General features: G+C 35.1%; 1 protein-coding gene across 1 annotated transcript in view; it reads right to left on the reverse strand.

The window, feature by feature from the left end:
• FBXL17 (F-box and leucine rich repeat protein 17) overlaps positions 1–24,635 on the reverse strand; it is a gene marked incomplete at both ends in the record, with an annotated part of 549,061 nt that overhangs the window by 172,014 nt on the left and 352,412 nt on the right. Inside the window, one exon of the mRNA XM_084233627.1 lies at positions 668–744. Coding sequence (XP_084089753.1) covers positions 668–744 — 77 coding nt within the window. The remainder of the gene's footprint in view (positions 1–667; positions 745–24,635) is intronic.

Genomic DNA, 24,635 nt, shown 5'->3' on the forward strand with positions numbered 1-24,635 from the left:
AAAGAAATCATTTCAATCTCCTATAAAGCTAGATATATGATTATAGTTCTATTATTTAGATTAAATATACAAAATAAAAAGAAAATTATAAAGTTGAACAAAAAAGATAGGCTAGGTTATTTTTATTACTCCAAAAGATGATTTTATGCTGTCCATAATTTTAGGAAACAGCTTGCTTTTTTTCTTGACTTGTAATGACATCAAAAATTGAGAAAATTTAAAATATTTATACAAATGTATTTTTCTTCCAATATATCAAAATATGGAATTTCTAATGTTTTAAGAATTGAAAACATCAAGAGTTTGGTATTTGGAATGTTAACAGGAATACATCGACTCAATGTAGTAAGTTTTATAGCTGTATATTTATAACAAACAATTGTCCTGATATTTTCATTGTATAACTCTTTTAGTTATACTTCTAGTTCTTTGTGTATGTGCATGTGTGTTTTGTGTGTGGATACATGTGACAATAAATTGATATACATGTTTATTTTATTCTGTTTCTTAGCGCGATTTCCTGATTTTTTGTGGTATAGTCAGAGTTAGTACAAATAAAGATAAATAGTATCCACAAGATAGTATTCCTGATTTTTTTCAAAAAGCTTTCAAAGATTTAGAAGCTTTTTATTCTTAAAAAGGAATAGGACAATGGCTTATTACATACCGTAATCTGTGATTTTACAGGATACCAAATACAGCTCTTTCAGGTTTTGTCCTTCCTTTGCAATGACCTCCACACACCTGAAACACATACAAAAAGTGGTGAGTTATACTAATGCGTTTCAAGTAAAATTAGTAAGAGTTTGGCCACGACTATAGCAGGAATGGGTCAGCATTTGATGAAAGCCACAGCTCACTTCTTTCAACAAAACTCTTTTAAGGTGTTCTAGGAAAAGGTATTATATTTCCTGCTTTAAACTCAAGTGCTCTAATACCTAAACGACTTTAATGAAATGCATTTATGATGAGTGTATGTTTTAAAACCAAAGTGATGATAAAAGAGATATTCCTCTAAGAGTAATGTTACATTTAATAGTAAGACTAGTAGGTATATATTATATGATGAACATACATGATATATAAAATAAAGTAATATGAAAATAATTAAATACAACTGTAGAATAAAAATAGATCATTATAGGTGCATGGTAAAATTATTACTCATGGTTCAACTATTAATGATAGAGTTTGAGAACAATGAAATTTACATTGTTTGGTGACATTTTATTCAATATAGAACAAAAATAGATTTTAAACATCCGCAGGTTTTATAGATTAAAGAAGAAAATTATATACATGTAAGAAGTTTAAAATATTTTAGCCAGATATGTTTTATTGTTAATACTTTATATGAATTGTTGCATAGGCCATTTTAATAAAATGGATGTAGTCTCCTAAGATTTAAAGACTTTCCTGGTTTAAGGTAAAGGTTTGGAATGATGCACTGTAGCAGCCCTAGCAGAAGTTGTATTCCAGACTTGAATATAGTTTAAAAATAATGATTAACAGGGCCTCCCTGGTGGCGCAGCGATTGAGTGCTGGACTGCAAAGCTGCCCGCAGCCTCTGCAGCGGTGGTTCGATCCCTGGCCGCCGGGCGAGGGTCCCACATGGCATGCAGACCTCTCCTGCCACACTTGCTGCTCCCCTCAGCAGTGTATTTCGTCTGTCTGCCTGTTCTGTTCCCCGCTCTGGCTCTGGTGAATTCTCTCACCCTCCCACACTTCTGACTGCACCCAGTGCTTGTATAAATAAATAAATAATTAAAAAAAAAGATTAACAACACTATCATTTTGTGGCTCAGTTTCTCCTATCATATCAGGAAAATCTGTACAGTCTTAATGACACAGGCATATGCATCTTTCATGGCAGTCCCTGTTTTAATCTTTATAAATAATAGTTAAGTAAAAGGGTAAAAGCAAAAAAGAGTCGTTAACCTTTTCTAGGAAGTAAAGATCAAGTAAATTGATACCTGTGTGTATAATCCATCAAAAAATTACTGAGTAGCCATCTTTGCCTTTCAGATATTTTATTTGCTGTCTGGCTTATTGGGAGGTATCTTCACGAAATGTCTGGAAATTTCATACAATTTTATTTCACATAATTCATTATTGAAGGTTAAATTAGTTACAGAGAAGGCATTTTTCTTTTAAAAATATTTTTATAGACTATTGCTTTAATAGAATGATAAACATTTCAAGGGTCCCAGAATAAATGAGTAAATATTTAGGTTGGGTGATTCAGAAAAAAAGATGCATGATAAAAATGGATTGCTTTTTTTCATGGTCACAACAGAAAATTTAAACAGTAATACAAGGTACTTATGATTGATAATATGACAGTTTTATTATGACGGGAAACTGAAAAATCTAACTCTACGTCCTTTGGCTTTTTTTTTTTTTTTTTTTTTTTTTTTTTTTTTAAAGAGTATTTGCTTCTTTTTTTTTTTTTTTTTTTTTTTTTTATAGAGGCATGCTTCATTTATTTGTTTGCTGGTTTGTTTGTTTTGTTTTTTGTTTATACATGCACTGGGTACAGTCAGAAGCGCGGGAGGGTGAGAGAATTCACCAGAGCCAGAGCGGGGAGCAGAGCAGGCAGAAGGACCGAAGCACACTGCTGAGGGGAGCAGCGGGCGGCAGGAGAGGTCTGCACGCCATGTGGGACCCTCCTCTGGTGGCCGGGGAGCAGCCGGGGATCGAACCGGCGCCGCAGAGGCCGCGCGCAGTTTCGCAACCCAGTGCTCAACCGCTGCGCCACCGGGGAGGCCCTACGTCCTTTGGCTTTAATGCAATATTTGAATAAACTTTTAAAAAAGGAAGGATAAAAGCAGAAATGAAGCACTATAAGCATCAACTTAAAAATAATTATATACAACTTAGAAACTAATTTTCATTTGCTGCAGATAAAACAAAGGCCCTGGATGATTACAAAATTTTAATAGTTAAAAAACTCTGACTACTTTTGATTATATCAAAGTAAATTGTTGTACTGTGTTCCTCTACTACCTACCCCACAAGGTAGTTAAACATTATTTTGCATGACCAACACAAAATGAAATAAATTAGTCAGAAATTATGTTCATATTATTAATTATATTTTGTTCTCATTCTATTCAAACAGTTCAAAATACCATAAATTCTTGAAATATAAAATCAAAGTTTTATATTTGATTATGAAAAAATAAAATAATTCAGTATCCTATTTTTGTTTCTGTCACTTGATACTATATTAGATATGCTATTAGATATACATTAAGGCATACAAAACAGACCTATTAACAGCAAAAAACACAAGTTGATTTCAACGTACAAGTCAGAACAAATGCTACTTCATAGGCAAAAAGAAATAATATTCATGTAAAATAAGATAATCAGGGCCTCCCTGATGGTGCAAGGGGATAAGACACAACCTAGGAAGCTATCCACAGCCTCTGCAGCACAAGTTCGATCCCCGGCCAGCCAGGGAGCGTCCCACATGGTGCAGCAGATCTCTCGTGTCTCGCCCACTGCTCCCCTCAGCAGTGTATTTCAGTAGATCTGCCTGTTCTGTTCCCCACTCTGACTCTGATGAATCCTCTCATCCCCCACACCTCTGGGCCTGTACCCCAGTTCTTGTATGCATAAATAAATAAATCTTTAAAAAAATAAGACAATCACTGAATGAAAACTTTCCCTAAAACTGATAAAAGACCATGAGGATAAGGTTTCCTCCCCACAAGACAGAGAAAAATTAATATGAATAGATATCACAAATATATTTAGCTTATCCAAGAGGCAAGATCCATGAAAGAGCACATGATGAAGTAAACAGTGTCATTCACATATAAAATGAAAAAAGTAATATAAAACCACTTTGCTTTTACAAAGGATTACCTAGGATTTCTGCTGCTTGTGAAAGTTCAATTACATATGGACTTGCATATACTTTTAATTACTCTGAAATCACAACTGGTATGTTAGAAGTTATTAAAAAATAAAAATACAAATAAAATAAGAATTCATGGCACAGAATCCATTCCTTGGAGGCTTTGTGGCAAAACTTAATTTTTTAATTTAAATATTACATCATTCATAGATGTGATATTTAAAAACAATTCCCAAGTTCTATGAATTTGGAATAAAACTTCTAATATTGAAACACAAAATTGAGTGTTTCCAATAACTAGTGAAAATAGCTATTGTTTTGAGAGTTGAAAATGGAAGGTGTTTTTATTACTTTGTTATTGCAAATTGATAGAAATGGAAGTCCATGAAAGGCCCCTCATTATTGCCTATAGCCCTGTCTAGGTCTAGTTTGCCAGGCAGCCTTCTGAGCAGGTCATAAGGAGACCATGGACTGTCCTTTACTTTTGAAATGGTTAGAGACCATTCTAGAATATATTTGCCTGAGATAACACAAAAAGGTCCACCACAATTACTCTAAATAATTCTACCCTGTTTTAGAAGAATGTTTTTGTGTGTTATGTGTGTGTGAACAAGCAAGACTTCCCAGGTCACTGTATAATATGTATGCAGCCAACAAACAAGATTGTAAAATATGGCAATTATTTATGTTTTTCAAATACAGCTACTTATGTAAGTTTTTAAAGGGATTTTAAAAAAGAGTATCAGGAAAATAGAGAAATATTTGCAAAGTGATAATCTCAAGTGAGGAGAACAGAAAACAAAGTCTACATTGAAAACCTTTGCTTCTCCCATCTCCTCTCCTAATCACAGATATAACATAGTAGAAAATTCATTAATTTCATTGATAAATTAGTGTTTTGTCTGTAGAGACAAGCCATGTGTTCTCTTACTCAGGACCCAGAATTCAAATTTTCTCCATTTTTTTCCACACCCCTGTCCCCACCATCATAATACTGGCATTCTCTATGGGACACTATGTTCAAAGACTTTCTATTTCATTCATGACAGCATAAAGAATTATAAAAGTTGGGAAAAGAACTGTATTCTTAAGGGAAGGAAAAATCTAAAAGATTATTAAGGAGATAATATGGGAAAATAGCTTAGTGGAAAAATGCAGAATAAAAACTTGGTTAAAGTAGACCATGAGCATCAAACACAAGTCTACTAAACCACCTTCCTGCGTTGTGAGGAAATAAAAAATCTAAGACATACATTCTAGTCTCACCTCCCTGGAACCAGAGAACTACCACATACTTTCCATGGAGTGCCGTATCGTCATTTCTGATAAAATTATGGGATATATAAAAAAATTCCCCAAACTAAATATCTTAAGTTCATTTAAGTGTATTTTAGTTTATTTTGAATTGCCTCCCCTCCAATTATTTTATTGCTTTTATGTTTTGAAAGAAAATTTTAAAAAATTGCTTTTATGTTTTGAAGAGACTTTAAAAAAATTGCAACCATTGTAAATACTTGAGTGATGACTGTTGAATACATGTATACAACTTTAGAATACAGAAAAGGGTCAGAGAACTTGCTAAAAGTATCCAAAGCATTCAGAATATTTTTTCACAGTAATGTTTTGTTCACTTACTTTTGATATGTTCTTAAAAGCAGCTAAAACATCTGATGAAATTTGAAAAGTATCAAAAAGATTATATTTGTAAGCTATATATTGTGCTTTATTTTAAAGAAGAGAAGGCATGAGTTAGTTTCAGTGGAAGGAAAATCTGTCTCCTTAGCAATAGACTCTTAATCATCTGATTTATGTGAAGGGGAAAGGTTAATGAATTAAGCTGTGTAAGCTTCAAAACTATCAAAGGAATTCAAAGGAACCTTGAATTCTGGAAGACAATGGCCCATTCTACACACATACCAAATTTTTATGTTATTTGTCTCCTACTCAAAGCTGGAACATGGTATTAGTGACAATTGAAAAGAACTAATGAGGAAATATGACTACATTGCTTGCAAGAGGAGTGTCCTAGGAGACCTTGTTACTGTTTGTGATGTGCTTCAAACCCAAAAGAAGCTAATTGGAACTGCCAGGCTCTGGTTTGCAAATTTCACTTTAAAGGACAGGCTCAATCACCTGAGAGGTGTGGAAAGAAATGTTCCCATTAGAGATGCATTAGTATGTGGCTTGGCAAATTTCTAAATAAACTTTAGGATGTTCTTTGCAAAGATATATATATATATATATATATATATATATATATATCTTCAAGCAGAGTAAAAAATACAAGACAAAAACTACACCACAAATTTAAAACAAAAAAAGAATGCTGAACGCTGTACAGTAATTAGAAAATTAAGTGCACCAAGGAGATAGGTTTGTTTAAGGCTGAATGAACATGTAGATCAAACTTCAAAACTCTGGAAACACAAATGTATTATGAAAAGTGATCTATTCTGGGGGAAGGGTGTAGGGTTAAAAATAAAGCTACATTTTCACTGTTTCTTGAAACCAAACAAGCTACCAAAGCCATCTCATATTATATAGACTGTAAGTAAGCAAAAGCAGAAAAAACTGAGTGAGAAAGATAGAAATGAATTTCTAAGATCTAAAGAGACCAACATGGGAACAAGGGGAGTAAACTTGGTCTAATTCTGTGCTATGAAAGCTCATCCTGACTCATATGTGGGTCATTTAAATGATAGCAGAGGTCACCAAAACATGATTAAGCATCTTACAGAAAAATGATACCTGATTGATTTTTTCAAAGCTTCAAACTGAGTTTTACTAAAGAATAATCCAATTCCAGTGCAGCAAATGAATGGGCATGATTTACAGGTATATCTACTTTTAGAAATGTACAGCATTGAAAGATTTCTATGTACGAAATAGGGTAAATTTCCAGGTAAACATTTACAAACTGAATCAATTTAGTTGACAGTACATTTCCTGTTATTGCATGAGAATATAATTTTATTTATAAGCATTCCCTTTACAGGTACTTTTTCTAGTAATGTTACACCTTGATCTTAGAGAAACAGCATGCAATAGTTACTTTTATCTTTAAACAACTGCACAAAGACAAAGGAAAGACTATTTCAGGAAAGTGACACACAGCATCAAATTGATATATTGAGCTTCCTTTGTATTTTATGATATACTGACTTGTAAATTTTTTTCCATTCCATTAACAACAGAATGCCAAATTAAGTCAATTTTTCATGCAAACTTTGAAGATATTCTTAAAGAAGAAATATTTACTTCAAGAGAGCTTGCTTTTTTTTTTCAAAGGTTGTCTTGCAATTAAAATGCTAAAGTGTTTGCTCAAAGTGATGTTCAGAGTGACGTTCAGAATATTACCATCTCTACCAGTTAACAATAATTATCTTGGGATACTCACTGAGTTTTCACTTACTAAATATTACTCTCTGGAAAGCCAATATCTGATTAGTAAATCTAAGATTAATTGAGGTATTTTCTACTTAAACAAAACAAAATTGATGTCCATGTTGTTGCACAGAGTGAAAGTTACAAAATGAAAATAGTAGCTTTTTAAAATGAGACATGCCACAACAAGGGGTCAAAATTTGAAAGGTTATTGAAAATCAAGTTGTAGGTTTGCATCTCTGCCAAAAGAGGTGTTTCATGTTTGAGGGAGGTGGAGCACGTGTTTTCAATGACTGATAATTTCTAGGCTTTCCCTGAGCAGCTCTAACTATAGGTAGATACCCTAACAGGAGATTAAGTAGGAGTCAGCACTGGAAAGGGAGTACTACAACAAATATTTTCTAATATATTAGAAATGAAAACACAAACCAACTCTTTCAGAACTATTTTGTTTCTTCATTATTAAAATAAAATATGGTTTAATTTAATCAGAATGTTTCTTAAAGTTCTTTAAATATATATTTCAGATAGAATAAAGCCTGCAATATTTGTAAAATGCAAATTTTTCTTTAAGCTGCTAAGAAATAAGATGGTTAAAGGTTTTCCCCAAATGAGGAGGCCAGGAGGCAGATTAATAAATTCATGGTAAACTTGGGTCTGGATTTAATATTTCAGATTCATTTATCTAAAAGTCTTGTTTTTTAATTTTAGTTATTGTTACAATTATTTTACCACAACTACATCAAACCATTGTATAACAACTTGAACTAACATTCTTTAAGCATCCTTCAGAATAAGCAAGAAAGAGAAAGCTACCAAGATTTATTTATTAACTTAAAATGTTTTGAGTGCAAACTATTAGAAAAGTTTAAATATATGATCAGAAAGTCACATTATTATAAAGTGATGGAAATATTACTTATAACCTTGATAGACCAACCACTATTTATTGTTGCTTTTACTGTTGTTATGATATTTATACTTAGGAGCGGAAAGATCATATCACTATATATTTACTAAAAATAGTTATATTCAGGCTTGAAAGGAATGCTAGCAAGAAAGGCAAGGAAAAACATTTAAAGGCAAGACTTCATAAGTTGGCAGATTGTTCACTCATCAATGGGGAAAAAATGTAGCTGCTTTGAAATAGAAAAAATTAAGAAACCTCCTTTCTCCTTAAAGCTTTCTTGGATTCCATCAATTTATAGGCAATACCTTTTGGGGACTCCAGGCACTGTGCAATGATAATACATTTAAGATCAGTGCTATATTTATGGTATTCAGGCTTATTATAAGATAGAGGGTCAAACAGAAAATTTTATTATTCTACATGTAACAAAAATTTACTGTGTGGAAGCAAAAGTCCAAGTCCTTAAAAATAAACAGGAATATAAAAACATCTAAAACTACAGAACAGTTTAGTGAACTGTAATTCATCAGAGACCATTCCTCTCTTGAAAAAATGTCAAACAAAATTCTGGCAAGCTCCAAACCTACTACCACCACCACCAATAATAATAAATAAGGACTTTAATTATAAACTGAGAAATTTTTTTTTAAAGATTTATTTATACAAGAACCGGGGTACAGGCCAGATGCGCAGGAGGGTGAGAGGATTCACCAGAGACAGAGCGGGGAACAGAACAGGCAGACTGAATGAAATACACTGCTGAGGGGAGCAGCACATGCTGCGCCATGTGGGACCCCCACAGGCTGGCAGGGATCAAACCGGTGCTGCAGATGCTGAGGAGAGCTTCACAGTGTAGCCACAGAGTGGTGCTCAACCACCTGCGCCACCAGGGGAGGCCCCCGAGAAATATTTTAAAGAGACATTTAGGCGCCCAAATAGCTATAATGAAATGTAGATGGAATACTAAACATAAAATTGATAGTAAGTTCTCTGATCATCCCCAAGGCCTCTAGCCTAACTGCTCTTAAGTATTGATAGGACAGTTTCAATCAACATACACCACATATTTTAAGCTCACTTTTAATTTAAGGTAACTAAGACTATATTTTAGTATCATATAAAAATATCTAGATGAGATTTCAGGCATCATTCAGAAAAGAGTTAAGCACTTCCTTAGCAGAAGACTCCACAAGTCACTTTGTCGTGACTAATTGGCTCTTTAACCTCTGTACTCTGGGAGTTGGCCTCTGCTTCAATACCAGTTTTGTGATAGAGCCAAAGACTGATGTTCGACACAGACCTCCCATGACCTGCATAGTCAAGGAGTTAACTAAGACAAGATGCTGACAAACGGTTTCCTTCTCACTTGAGAAGACACAGAATCCCTTTGGATAAGCCAAATTCTCTGACAACTATAAAACATAGTAGGTAAAGAATTTGCAAAAATCAAAAGGATGGTGTTATTTAGATACAATGATTCTACACATCTAAATGTACTAACTTGAAATTTTGTTTGAGAAAATGTAGCAATATGGAAAAAAAAAAGACTTGTTTATTTTAAATTGCAATGAAAAGGGCACCTTATATGATATCTTTGAAAGCTTATAATTACATAGCTGTAATAAACACACACAAAGCAGATCACCAGTCTCCAGCCCAAATGTTTCCCATATGCTTCAAGCTCATACTCAAGAAACCTGAACTGAGTCTTTAATTTTTAAGTTTTAGCAAATTTCTGACCGCATCAGAAGCCAATAAAATAAATTTTATAGGTTATTTTAAGTAGCAGTTATATAAAAGGAATTAATCCTGCAATTGGGTGACAAAAAGAGTGGAGGATTCCTGCTAGTTTCTAACAAAAAGGGATGAGCAAAGAGTTCTAGAGGAGGGAGCATGAAAAATATAGGCAGTGAGCAAAAAAGTAACCCACATATTCATTCAGAAAGAATATAGAAGAAAGGACACATGGGTTTGATGACGGCAGGCACATTAAATAAATCTGACCGAATATATGCTTAGCTAGATTGAACTCTGAACCCGTGAGATTTAAGATCATCATCGCTGAATTCATAAAACCTACTTCCAAAGCTCTGGGACTGTGAATGCTTTATTTCTATTTTTCCCATAACATTATATATTAATGTTCATGACAAAGGTGAAATAATTTTTGCTCTTACTTTATGGGAAAAAGAAACAGCAGGTCATGTTTGTTTGGGCACATTATGTTTGCAGAGAGAGACAACATTTTCGTTTTTAAATAAGAGAAAACATTTACACTTTTCTGAAGAAAGAAACCATCGCACATATTTCCACAAATGATAAAAAGCATCAACCAAAAATTGTCCTATGAAAAGCAAGCAGTTTACATATTTTAAACCTCAGTGTAAGAATGATTTAATAGATTTTATAGATTTTATATACCTGAAGGACAGAGAACCAAGTCCTCCACATTTTCTTCTGAAATAGCATTCAAGTAAATGCAATAGAATGAGATTTAGAAATTCCAGGGGAAGGTTATTGTACTTTACTTATCTTTGTGACTATCAGGCCATTCAATGTCTCCTGAAATTAAAAAGTTCATTTGTCTGTAAAATATACTTCTATAAGTTTCTTTCTCAACTCTTTACCCTTCAATGCAGATTTGATTATTAACAATTTTAAAATTCAAATGAGTATGTAGTATACATGGGTGCATACACAAACTTATAATTCTTAACAAACACATTTTTCCTTAAAAATAGTCATTAAATCAACAAATATATATAATTGTTGTAAATGCACTTAGTAAGGAATTTTAGCAACCCTGTCCCCTAAAATGACATAGCTAACTAAAATTGCAAATGCTTTTTGCTTGGACTTGTCAGCAATTTATGAAGGAAAAACAAAAACCAAAAAACACACCTCTTTGTTGTTGGGGAGAGTGGTGTAAAGCTAACGAAACTATGCCGAAGATTGGTAGAAACCATGGGGGTGTATGTGTGGGGATACATTACCCACTTTTTGCAGAAAATTGCAAAAGTGAGACAGTAAATGAACACAGAGATGGAAGAAGGCTTATTTCACTGTTTGTTTTCAGATAGTAGGTAGCTTGCAGACAACACCATGCCTGAGAGCCAGCAGGGAAAAGTAAAACTTCAATCCCAGGACTCAGCTTTATACTTCAAAACGAACAGCATATCTCTGGCATAAATCTAATTGTTGATAATTATAGTTATCATTCTGTCTGCATAATCAACAAACCACATAGTAAAATGGAGTAACACTATTAACATTTCTGCTCTACCCAGAAAACACTTATCTTCCTAAGTACCCAGCCAGATAAAGGAATAATTTCTTATTTCTGAACAAGAAACAAGACTGAGAACTGAAGGGGAACAGTTATTGTATTCAAAAGTCATTAGTGGAATGAAGGGGCAGGATCAAGACCAAGCACTTGAAAAACATGTTGGGTAAATGTGCTTGGAATAAGTTGATCAATTTTATACTTCTATTGGTTCTGAGAATATTAGGAGTTTGGTCCTTATAACAATAGAATTTTATTTTAAAAAAAGTTAAAGCACAAGTATAGTTTTAGTATATTCGTGAATATTAAGTACATGTTCATCAGACATACAACTCAAACTTAGGCCATTTGGCAAATTTGGGGCTTTGAGAAAAATAATGGCAACACAGTACCCCGTCATACTTTGAAGAAGGTGAAAGAAAATATATATAAATGATAATAATATAAGCAATGCAGTGAACATGACACATTTGTTGAATTAGTGGCTTGCGTTAAAGTTGTAGAAAGAATATTATGAAGAGGAGAGGTAAGAAATAAAGCATATGTAACAAATGATTTACATATAACATGTTTTGTATGCATATAATACTACATGTATTTTATATATATTTATATATATAATAAATATTCATAGATTTCATAATTACTAAGGGGCCTACATTTACTTTCTCTTTATTAACGTCAGTGTTATTCTACTAAAACTACTTACAAAATTATAAAAGAAATATTTGAGAAAGGCAAGGGGGTAGAAAATATGAACAGTAAAATAATAAAATCAGGGATGTACTCAGCCTGAAGGGATTCAAATGATTCAGTTCTGAAGTTTCAAGCAGTATAATATTTTGGAATAAAGTTTCAAGGAACCAAAGTAAAGAAAAAAATATAATTATTTATAAGATTCATAATATCAATGACTTAAAAATATCTGCTGTTCAAAAGAAGTTGCAAAAGACTAGTTATGCTTGAGGCATTTCTGAAGGAAGGCTAAAATTTCCAGAGAAACTCAAAATATTCTGTATCATTTCTTCCCATTTCCTAATAGCACCATGGACTGAATCCATGAGAAAATGGTCTTTAAAAAAAGTTTCAAGGGGCCTCCCTGGTGGCACAAGGGGTTAAGCACTGCACTATGAAGCAATTTGCAGCCTCTGCAGCACGTCCCCGGCCAGCCAGAGAGCAACCCACATGGTGCAGCAGACCTCTCCTGTCTCGCCCACGGCTCCCTTAGCAGTGTATTTCAGTCAGTCTGACTGTTCTGTTCCCCACTCTGTCTCTGGTGAATCCTCTCACTCCCTGTGTCTCTGGCCTGTACCCCAGCTCTTGTATGAATAAATAAATAAATAAATATTTAATAAAAAACTTTGAAATATTGAAAAGGTTATTACACATGCTTAATAACATAATACAATCATAAAGACATGATTCTTAACTACATCAGAATTTCACTAAATTTTAATGTTTTGCGTGCAAAATCAATCAGTGATGGATAGTGGGAATATGTTTCAGATGCTCAGACTTTCAAAGTTGTGTGTGTATTCATGTACATATGTGTAACAGGAGCTCTTCGGTTCCTGGTGTCTCAGGGAATGACTGGCTTTGCTGAGGTCTGCTTCAGCAGGTGGGTTTAATGGCTGACCCCAGTGCAAGCCATGGGGAGAGAGGCCTGCAGCATGTTGAGGACCCTGAGCTCAGAGTGCAACTTATGGGCAGCCCCGACTGGCTCTAATGGCCACAATAGTCTGCCTTCCAGCCACTTGGAGCCTGGCCCTGGTTGTTCTATAGGAGCCCTGCATCTCCAGGCCAGGCCATGCTAGGGTACGCTGCAGGACCCACCACAGACAAAAGGCCACCCAACCTCAGTATAGGTTGATTTGGACACACTGTGGGGTTTCAGTTTTGAATACCATGCAGGTTTTGAAAATGGACCAATCAGGTTCAAGCTCCAACTGATGCCATTCAGGGTTTTGAGACTATCAGGAATTATAAATGGACCAATCATATTTGAGCTCTCCTTGGACCAATGAATTACTGGAAATGGAGCTGGAACTGTAAATGAACCAATCAAGTTTGAAAGGCAGGTAACCTAAAGTGGATACAAGTCAAGGTTTTAGAGGGCTTCAGGCAGATTCCTCCAGACTCAGGCCTCTGCTGAACTCCAAGAGCTAGTTTCTGGTCTCTGCTTCAAGCTGTAGTATGATCCTGTCTCCAACCCCGACCCCCAACATTGTGAACTGATACCATGGGCCTGTGCCTGGAGTCTCTGAAAGAGTTGTACACTGGCACCTGGTCCTTTGGCACCACCATCTGGTGACTGGCACTGCTGAGCTATGACCAGCACTGCTGACCTGTGTATGGTTGTCCACCTCTAAGTACTGTCTACCACTTCTGATCTTTGGGCACTATCACCTGGTGCTGATGCCTCTGATGCTGTCTGATCTAGTGTCTGGTGCTGCACAGTCTGGACTACACATAGGTGCTGCTAGCTGCTTATGTGCCATCTGAACAGCACCACATGTGATGATCTCAAGCTGTCACCACGAGTTGCACCCTGGCCCAACATTTATCAGTATGCCACCAGCTCCAGGCTTTCATCAAAGGGACAATGTCATCTTGCATATGCAGCCTTTGGTTTGGATACTGGATACTGTGGACACTATTTGGACTAGGATAGTTTGCCATGTGTGGACTTAAAATTCTTTGCTTTTCCCCAATTTCTCCTTTGTTAATAAAACTTCTTGTTATTATGCCCAGACTGTGAGTTGTATTTTGCAGTTGTCTGCACATGGTTGTATACATAAAAACCTAGGCCTAGGCTTTGTGTGGTTTCATATGCAGGGTGTGTGTGTGTGTGTGTGTGTGTGTGTGTATAGGAAACTACCTTCATTTCATGCAATTCATGTAATTCAACAGCTCTAAGTATTTTCTGTAAAATGGAAATTATATATCTACCTCTCTGGATTTTGTAAAGGTCACATCTCATCATATTTGTAAAGGTACTGTCAGTTATTCAACAAATATTTACTAGCCCTTAATATGCCCCTAACTATTGGATATAAGGATGGACAAGACAAGTCTCTTTACAACAGAAATTCACAATCTTGTCAACTTAACATCCTCTGCCCAAGTAAAACAGAGTTATTTGGAATCAAATAAAATTTCCTAAAGTGCATTTCTCACAAAACCAGTACTTTGGGAACTTAACAGTTGACATATGCAAAAAGAAATGTATGGCAAAATAAGTTTATGTTAAATCAAATCAAAATTTTTCCTTTAGTAAGCAAACAAATGTAAAGCACACAAAACAGCACCTGGCAATGGGTAAGCAATTAAATGTTAATGACTATTAAGTTCTAGCACAGAACTTGGCACATGAACAAAATGCCTACAGTAAGCTGAATAAGTCCCCGGAGACATCGGGTCCTAAAATCCATAGAACCTATAAATGTTACTTAGTACGGAAAAAGGATTTTTGAAGGTGTGATTAAATTAAAGATTTTGACATGGGAGCTTGTCTGGGTGGGTCCTAAATACAGTCAAGAGTTTGTAAGAGAGGGAGATGGTGATATGACACAGAGAGGAAAAACACTACTGCCCAACAGCAAAGCTTGGAGTGATGTGGCCACAAGTCAATGAATGTTGGTAGCCACAAGAAGTTGGAAAGGAGTGAATTCTCCCCTATAAGCCTCCCCGGCCGATGTCTTGATTTTGGCCCAGTATAATGAATTTGGATACCTGTTATCCACAGCTGTGAGAGAGTAAATACTTGTTTTTAAGTTTGTGGCAATTTGTTATAATAAACCACAAGAAATGAACACAGCACCTAATAAATGTTACCAAGCAATCACAGATGGCCAAGGAATATCATATTTAAATATAACAAACATGGTAATTAAAATGATACAATTAGGTAATACAAAATTTTAAGTTGGGCCTCCCCGGTGGCGCAGCAGTTGAGCGCTGGGCTGTGAAGCTGCCTGCAGCCTCTGCAGCGCAGGTTCAATCCCCAGCCGCCGGGCGAGGGTCCCACATGGCACTCAGACCTTTCCTGCTGTCGCTGCTCCCCTCAGCAGTGTACTTCATTACTCTGCCTGTTCTACTCTCTGCTCTGGCTCTGGTGAATTCTCTCACCCTCCCCTGACTCTGATTGTACCCAGTGCTTGTATAAATAAATAAATAAATCTTTAAAAAAACAAAAACAAAAACAAAAACAAACAAAAACAAAATTTTAAGTTGTGAAAAGGACACACAAAAAAACTCATAAAGAATACTATCACATATTCAGCTTGAATTAAAATTAATTAAAAAGTATACTTTGTAATTTTTTTTAAAAGAATAAACACTCATTTCCCCCTAACACTGCATTGTGGAAATTTTCAAGCTTACCAAAAATTTAAAATAATAAAAGACGAAAACACATTATCCACCACCCCAATTCAAAAAACATTTTTCTACATCTGCTTTATTGCAGATGTAGCCATATGTCTTTGAATTTATCCAGTTATCTATTTACCAATTTATCTTACTTTTTGATTCATTTCAAAGAAAGTGCAGGATTTCATTCTAAACAGGTAGCATAGCACACCATTAATTAGAGTTCAATATTTGTAATCATTCTTTTTTCCCTTAAGGAAGACTTATCTACTGTGAAATTCTCAAATATTAAATGCAGGGTTTTTAAAATTAATTATTTATTTATACAAGCACTGGTAGTCAGAAGCATGGGAGGGTGAGAGAATTCACCAGAGCCAGAGTGGGGAGCAGACGTGATGAAACACACTGGTGAAAGAAGCATCAGGCGCGGCAGGGGGGGTCTTTGCGCCATGTGGGACCCTCGCCCGCTGGGGGCCAGGGATCGAACCGGCACTGCAGAGGCTGCGGGCAGCTTCACAGTCCAGTGCTCAACCACTGTGCCACTGGGGAGGCCTTTAAATGCAGATTTGACAAATGCATATATCTGTTTTCCTGGAGCCCCTATTAAGATCTAGATACTATATTCCTAGCACCACATAGCCCCCTCAAAGTCACTGCGGATACTCACCCACAAACACAACTACTGCTGTAGATACTTTTGTTATTTTTTAATTTTACTATATTTTAGCTTTGCCTGTTGTAAAGTTTCATTAAAAAAAATTACATAATATATGTTATATTGTATAAAGATCCTTTTGCCCAGCATATGGGTTTGAGATTCATGTATACTGCTTTATATTTCAGTAACTTTTCCTGCTAGTACTTCTCAATTGCCAAAGAATATCATACAATGGTTACTTATCCTTTTTTTTTTTTCTTTTCTTTAAGAGATTCTGAATTGCTACAGTTTGTGGGCAATTGTGAATAATACCTCTGGGAACTTTCTTGTACAATATTTTGGTGGACATATGCTTTCATTTCTTATAGGCAAAAACAGGAACAGAACTGTTGAAACTGCCATTTAATATCCTAAATCTGTAAAGAACTCATAAACTCATCAACAAGAAGCCAAACATCCATATTAAAAGTAGGTAGATGGGGCCTCCCCTGGTGGCGCAGAGATTGAGCGCTGGGTTACGAAGCTGCCCGCAGCCTCTGCAGTGCCGGTTCAATCCCCGGCTGCTCCCCGGCCACCGGAGGAGGGTCCCACATGGCATGTAGACCTCTCCTGCTGCCCGCTGCTCCCCTCAGCAGTGTACTTCGGTCCTTCTGCCTGCTCTGCTCCCTGCTCTGGCTCTGGTGAATTCTCTCACCCTCCCGCGCTTCTGACTGTACCTAGTGCTTCTATAAATAAAATAAAATAAAATAAATAAATAAACAAATAAAAAAAAGTATATTTAAAAAAAAAGTAGGTAGATGATCTTAATAGTCACTTATCTAAAAAAGACATACAGAGAGTCAACCATGTCCATGAAAAGATGTTCATTCTTATTAATAGGGAAATGCAAAGCAAAACAACAATGAGGTATTACCTCTTAACAGTGAGAATGGTTATTATCCAAAATACAACAAAAGTGCTGGAGCATGTATAGAGAAGAGAATCCTTGTACATTGTTGATGGGGCTGTAAAATGGTGTAACCACTATGGAAAACAGATTAGAGATTTCACAAAAAAATAAAATAAAATAAAAATTCTATAAGGTCTTTAGCCATTTCGGGGTATCTACCCAAAGAATATAAAAACACTAATTCAAAGAGATAAATGCACCCCCATGTTCATGGCACCATTATGTAAAATAGCCAAGAGCTAGAATCAACCTAATGTCTCAACACAGATTTCTAGATAAAGAAAATATGGTAGGGCCTCCCCGGTGGCGCAGCGATTGAGCACTGGGTTGCGAGGCTGCCCGCAGCCTCTGTAGTGCTGGTTCGATCCCCGGCCACTGGCGAGGGTCCCACATAGTGTGCAGATCTCTCCTGCTGTACCCGCTGCTCTCCTCAGAAGTGTACTTCCGTCCTTCTGCCTTTTCTGCTCCCTGATCTGGCTCTGGTGGATTCTCTCACCCTCCCGCGCTTCTCACTGTGCCCAGTGCTTGTATAAATAAATAAATAAATCTTTAAAAAAAAAAAAAGACTGTCAAAAAAAGAAAATATGCTATATATCCACAATACAATGCTACTCAGCTATTAAAAAGATGCAATCCTACCATTGGCAACAGAGAGTATTATGCATAAATGAAATCTGTCAAATAGAGAGAGAAACATCTTATGATTTTACTCATAAGTGATATATAGAAAAATAAAACAAATGTATGAACTAAAACAAAAAAACTTTTAGACTATAAGGAAAGGGGAGCGAAAGGTGGGTACATCAGGTAAAAGGGATCAACTGCAGAGTGAAGGATAAAACTGAACTTTTAGTGGTGAGCTTCTGCTTCTGCTTGTACATATATATGTCAATGTAATATATAATGGTATTGATTTTTAATGATACACATCTGAAACCTTATACAATGTTAAAATGCAATGTTAGTTCAATAAAAAAAAATTAAATAAAATCCATCCCAAATTATTATCTCCTCTACAAGCATCAATGTTTTCATTTAAACTATCTACCTTAATTGAAAGGTAGATTTAAGTTACAAAGCATACTGCTTATCTTACCTCTAAGAGCATTTTTAAAAATGTGTTTCCAGAATCTGGCTTAAAACCCTGCCATTAGCCAACAGTGTAAGTTGGATACTAGGCAGACCGTTCTTTAATCACAGGGAAAAAATAGTGAAATCTTTTTTCATGTACTATTTCTAATTAAATTAATTGCCTAATTTTAAGAAGCATATGGTCTACTGAAATTTATAGCTAAAAGTCTTTACAGAAACATTCTGAAAACCATGGAAGTTTTTCAAATGATCATGAAGAGTCTTAGAACTGTGGAAGAGACAAAGTCAATGTTTTCCTCTAATCCTAAGTAAACGCAGAGCAAGAAAGATCAAAGAAAATGTAACCTGATGATTTTTCTTTTTAATTCCATTATAAATTTCAAATTGTGTTTCACATAAAATGATTCACCTATAATTTAATGATTTGTGTAAAGCAATCAAACATCAGGCACTTAAAGAACTCTGTAAATATGGCCACCAAAAAGGATCAAGGCCTCCAAATAGGATCAAGGAAAGAAATACAAGTCTTTAAAAGCACTCAATTAAGGATTAAGACATGCAGAAGTTCATAATAAACCACACTTAGCTTGCCAAGCACAATAAAAGTGTTTATATTTGAGAATTTCTTTTTTTTTAACATTTATTTATTTATGCATACAAGAGCTGGGGTACAGGCCAGAGGTGTGGGGGGTGGTGAGAGGATTCACCAGAGACAGAGTGGGGAATAGAACAGGTAGATTGACCAAGTACACTGCTGAGGGAAGCAGCAGGGCGAGCCAGGAGAGGTCTGCTGCGCTATGTGGGTTTCTCCCTGGCTGACCGGGAATTGAACTTGTGCTGCAATGTCTACGGATATCTTTATAGGTTGTGTCTTAACCCTTGCGCCAGAGGTCCTATGTTTGAGAATTTCTAATACAACTTTTTGATATGTAATATAAAAATAACTTGAAGATATTAATAGTCTTAAGCATATTATGATAAATATCATGAGACCAAAATCTGGTATTCAATCAGAGAAAAAGATTATGCCTTTATTTCAAAAATATGTAAAATTACAGCAAGAATTCTATGAGCTACTACATTATATTTTATAAAATTAATATTTAAAGTACAAAGTAATGAGAAATAATTTCAAAGTTGTTAACTGCATAAAAGCTTTCAAAAGCTATTTTATAATTTCACATTATTCAGTTATGTCATAATTTTCAAAACATTCAATCTAATTATTTTTAAAGTAAGCTTCAAACACTGAATAGAACCAATGTCTAAAAATTCCAGAAAAGGAGAAGAAATGCAATGTTTATTACAAAATTAATACTGAACAAAAATCAATGAGTTTGGAAATCTCTCTTAATAGTGCAATCAATGTAAAATATTAATTATAAAGAGATATTTAGAGTTATTTGGGTAAAAATGCAATTTTAATGACCTCATGTTGTATAATCTTACAAACAGTATATAGCAATATTTGTTATTGATTCTGGCTTCCAATGCCCATGTCCAGTTACCCTGAATCTGGTCTTTAGCCACCCATATAATCCCTCTAAACTTGGAATCTTAAATTTCACAGCCTTATACAGACCCAGTTTAAGGTGTACACAGGTCATAAAGTCCTGGAAAAATAAGGTTCCTCTCACATCTGTAATTTCATAATAATAATTTCAAAAACCAATAAAATGTACAGTTCAGGAAAAGAAGGCCAAAGTTTAATTTTTTCCTCATAAATTAAACTGATACACCAAGCATAGGCTTGATGTTTTGAACAGTGATAGTTAACAGTTCACTGTTAATAGTAATAGTTCGTTTATAGTTATGAAGAGAAATATCTATTTCTAAAAATTTGTCTAATAAAAGGGATGAAAAGTATTACTAACAAACTGTAAAGGGATTTTACAGGGAAAATCTATATATGAATATCTTTAGGTTTAAAATACAAATAATAGGATAAGAATGTTTATTAGAAATAAAGTGCATTGTGCTGAATTTCTCTCAGTTAGCACATCCCATACATTAGAAGTCAAACTGATTGAGAAGATACTAAAATATTCATACTTAGGTAAACACAAAAAGCATCAAAAAGTGTAACAAATCTTTTGAAAATATTACTATTGAAAACTATAAACTTCCGTTAATTTTAAGGCTCTTATTTGAGACATTTTAATATCAGAAAAGAAAAAATTATCTAGTTAATTTATGAAAAGTATTTAGTTCCTTGCACTTAGCAAATAATGCATATTTAGTTATTGAGATACTTCATTAAAATTTTCTATTAACTCTAGAATATAAGACATAGCGATAATATAATGAGACATATCAAGTAGCATCTAGGCAGTATATCGCCCAAATACCAGAAACCTAAATTTCACTAACTATTATACACTGTTAATGGAAATGTAGACTGCTCTAGTCCCTCTGGAAAATAGTATGGAAGTTACTAAAAATATATCTACCATATGCCCACCAACTCCATTCCTACATACCTAATATAGGAATTAGGGAAACTTAATGCAGGACACACTCCCATGTTTACTGCTTAGAAGGGTATATGCACTCTTTTGTTTAGTGCAGCTCTATTTATAATAGCTAACTATGGAAGCAAACTAAGTGTACAAAGAAGAGTAGATATTAAGAAGACATGGTATATAAACATAACAGAATACTACTCAGGAATAAAAAAGATAAACTCTTGCTATTTGCAACAACAAGGACAGAACTGGAGGGTTTTATGCTAACTGAAACAAACTGGAAGAAGAAAGACAAACACAGGGCATTTTCGCTCATATGTGGAATAAAAAGAAGTAAAAGAAAGAAACAGACAAAACTAAACCAAAACAAACCCCCAAAATCTGACTGACCAGAGGGGAAGGTGACAGGTAAGGCATAAAGTGGGGAGGGGACCCAGTGGACCATATGGTGGAGGACTATGGGTGCTTTGGTTGTGGGTTTGATATGGTTAAACACATGGAGAACTTGAACCTAAATCCTTAAGTTATGTAAAGTGGTTTAAATCAGTTACCTCAATAAAAAGAAAAAAATAGAATTAAAAAAAAAAGAAATTGTTACATTTACTACTACTAATATAGTATTATGAATGCACACTTTTAAAATCATCTGTTCTGATAATTAATGTATTTATAAATGGTAATTTGTCCAGGACTTAATTTAAAGTACCCATGGGGAAAAAAAAGTTGGGAGGATCAGTCCATGAAATAAGATGATGAAAAGTTAGTAACTGTTGAGTCTGGCTCATTATATGTATTTTCTATTTTTATGTATTTCAAAATTTCTACAATAATATAAAATTTAAAATAATCATTATCTTGTGAATTTAACATATTTGCCCTCAAATCTGTTTATGACAATCATATTTGTTATTCTACTTATGTAATACCCGTTATCATCAATGATACGAAATGTGAAAGTGAGGGATAATTTTTTCTATAAAACTGTATGTGTGCTTTACATATTTTTGATAATGGCAACTCATTAAACATGCTTTCGAATTACGTATGAAGTGATTATAAAAGTTTACAGGAAAGTTTGTAAAATTTAGATTTTTTTTTATTCTTTCACAGGTATCTTAGTGCTCATTCCATTTTAATGTACTGAAAACAGGAAATCATTGATGATGCAGTTGAGGTGTGATTCTGGAAGAAAGATGACATGGAATTCCCATTAGCTTTCTCTTTCTTAAATAAAAGATTTTGGTATTGGAGTATTAGACTTGTAAATAAATGGGGATTCACTTAATTTTAAATGATGCAATTTTTAAAAACATTTATTTTACAGAAACCCTCCTTAAATCTTTATTTTTTTAAGATTATTTATTCATGCATTTAAGAACTGGGGTATAGGCCAGATGCGCGGGAGGGTGAGAGGATTCACCAAAGACAGAGTGGGGAGCAGAACAGGCAGACTGACCGAAATACATTGCTGAGGGGAGCAGCGGGCGAGAGAGAAGAAGTCGGCCGTGCCATGTGGGTATCTCACTGGCTGGCAGAGATTGAACCCGTGATGCAGAGGCTGCAGACAGATTCATAGTGCTATGCTCTACCACCTATACCACCAGGAGAGGCCCAAATCTTTTTTTTTTTAAGATTTATTTATTTTTACAAGAGCTGGGGTACAGGCCAGAAGCGTGGAAGGGTGAGAGAATCTACCACAGACAGAGCGGGAAGTGGAACAGGTAGATAACCAAAAACACTGCTGAGGGGAGCATCAGGTGAGACAGCAGAGGTCTGCTGCACCATGTGTGTACCCCTCTGGCCGGCTGGGAATCGAACCCACGCTGCAGAGGCTGTGGACAACTTCACAACACTGCACTCAACCCGCTGCGCCACCAGGGAGGTCTCCCTCCTTAAATCTTTAAATAAACAAATACTAATCCTCATCAAGACAGAAAAGAATACCTTGCTCAAGTTATAAATTTATTCTGTTGTTCTTTAGTAAAAGTTTTGGACCCCTTTTTAAGAAGGCTAATTGAATCAAAAGACTATCTCCACTTTGAATCTTCTTAAAAATATTATTTCACCAATTTTAACTGCTTAATTCATAAGCTTAAAACAGTATTGAGAAATTAAGAAAATTATAAGATATTTACAGATTTAATAATGAAGATCTTGTCACCAAAAACATAGCTTTATTAAAATCTAAATGCTAGTGGCCTTTTTCTAAACTGTAAAAAGGTGGTGCTTTGCATTTGAGCAAGTACTAAATATACAATAAGATGTACTGATACCAACTAGACTTATTAAATTTAATACTCGTGACCAGTTATTCATTTATATACTGCCTAGTAAACAACAGCATTGTCAATTGGTTAACATGAAAAGTAAATGTTCATTAAGCTAGCTGTAAGAGATGAACTTGAACTTAACTCTAAGGGAAAAACAATATTTAAAATAAGCTTTCTGGGCCTCCCTGGTGGCACAGCGGTTGGGCGCTGGGTTGCAAAATTGCCCGCAGCCTCTGCAGTGCCGGTTCCATCCCAGGCCACTGGCGAAGGTCCCACATGGCACACAGACCTTTCCTGCCATGCCCGCTGCTCCCCTCAGCAGTGCTAAGCATCAGTTTGCCTGCTCTGCTCTCCCCTCTGGCTTTGGTGAATTCTCACACCCTTCAGTGCTTCTGACTGTACCCAGTGCCTGTATAAATAAATAAATAAATAAATCTTAAAAAAAAAAAAATAAAATAAGCTTTCTTTACAAAACCAACTTAAATAAAATATCAAAGTCAGAATTATAAAGTACCAGATTTAAATATATTTTTCTGCTGAAAATTATCAGTTATTGGGGGCCTTCCTGTTAGCGCAAGAGGTAAGACGCAACGTATAGGGCTGTCGGCAGCCACTGCAGCATGAGCTCAATCCCCTGCTGGCCGGGGAGCAACCCACATGGCCCAGCAGACCTCTCCTGACTCGCCTGCTGCTCCCCTCAGCAGTGTACTTTGGTCAGTCTGCCTGTTCTGTTCCCCACTCTCTCTGGTGAATCCTCTCATCCCCTACACCTTTGGCCTGTTCCCCAGCTCTTGTATGCATAAATAAATAAAGCTTTTTTTTTAAAAAAGAAAATTATCAGTCATTATGTTGTACAGTAGAGTATCAACACTAGTATAATTCTGAGTTATATTCATGTATTTGGGGACAAAAGCACAACCACAGAAAACTACCCAAAATCCTGGTCTGTTTGTTCTAATAAACTATAATTGGAAAAAAAAGTTGATCTCAAAAAAAATACTTTGTTTAATTATAGCCCCCATCTCAAAGCTGTTGGATAAAACGTGACAAAACAGCAAATCAGCATAAGATGAATAAATAATTAGTGCCTAAAGCTCCATGGCAGAATTCCTCATCATCATAAATTTAAAAATGACACTGGTTGTTTATTTAAAAATAGTAAAAATGTTGAGGCACATTATTACTCTGTCTTAGAGAACAGAATAGAAACTGTAATATTATAGTTTCTCTAACCCAAACTTTCAAAATTAGAAGAATTAAATATTTACATATAGTAAAATCTTGAATTATGAATAAACATTTAGAAACCAGACATGGTCTCTTTAAAAATGCAGCGGTCTGTATCACTGCCGTCTAGAAGCTATCCCAAACAGTCGCTGCATTTACAG

The sequence above is a fragment of the Talpa europaea genome, assembly GCF_964194135.1.
Source record: "Talpa europaea genome assembly, chromosome: 5".
Lineage (NCBI taxonomy): Eukaryota > Metazoa > Chordata > Mammalia > Eulipotyphla > Talpidae > Talpa > Talpa europaea.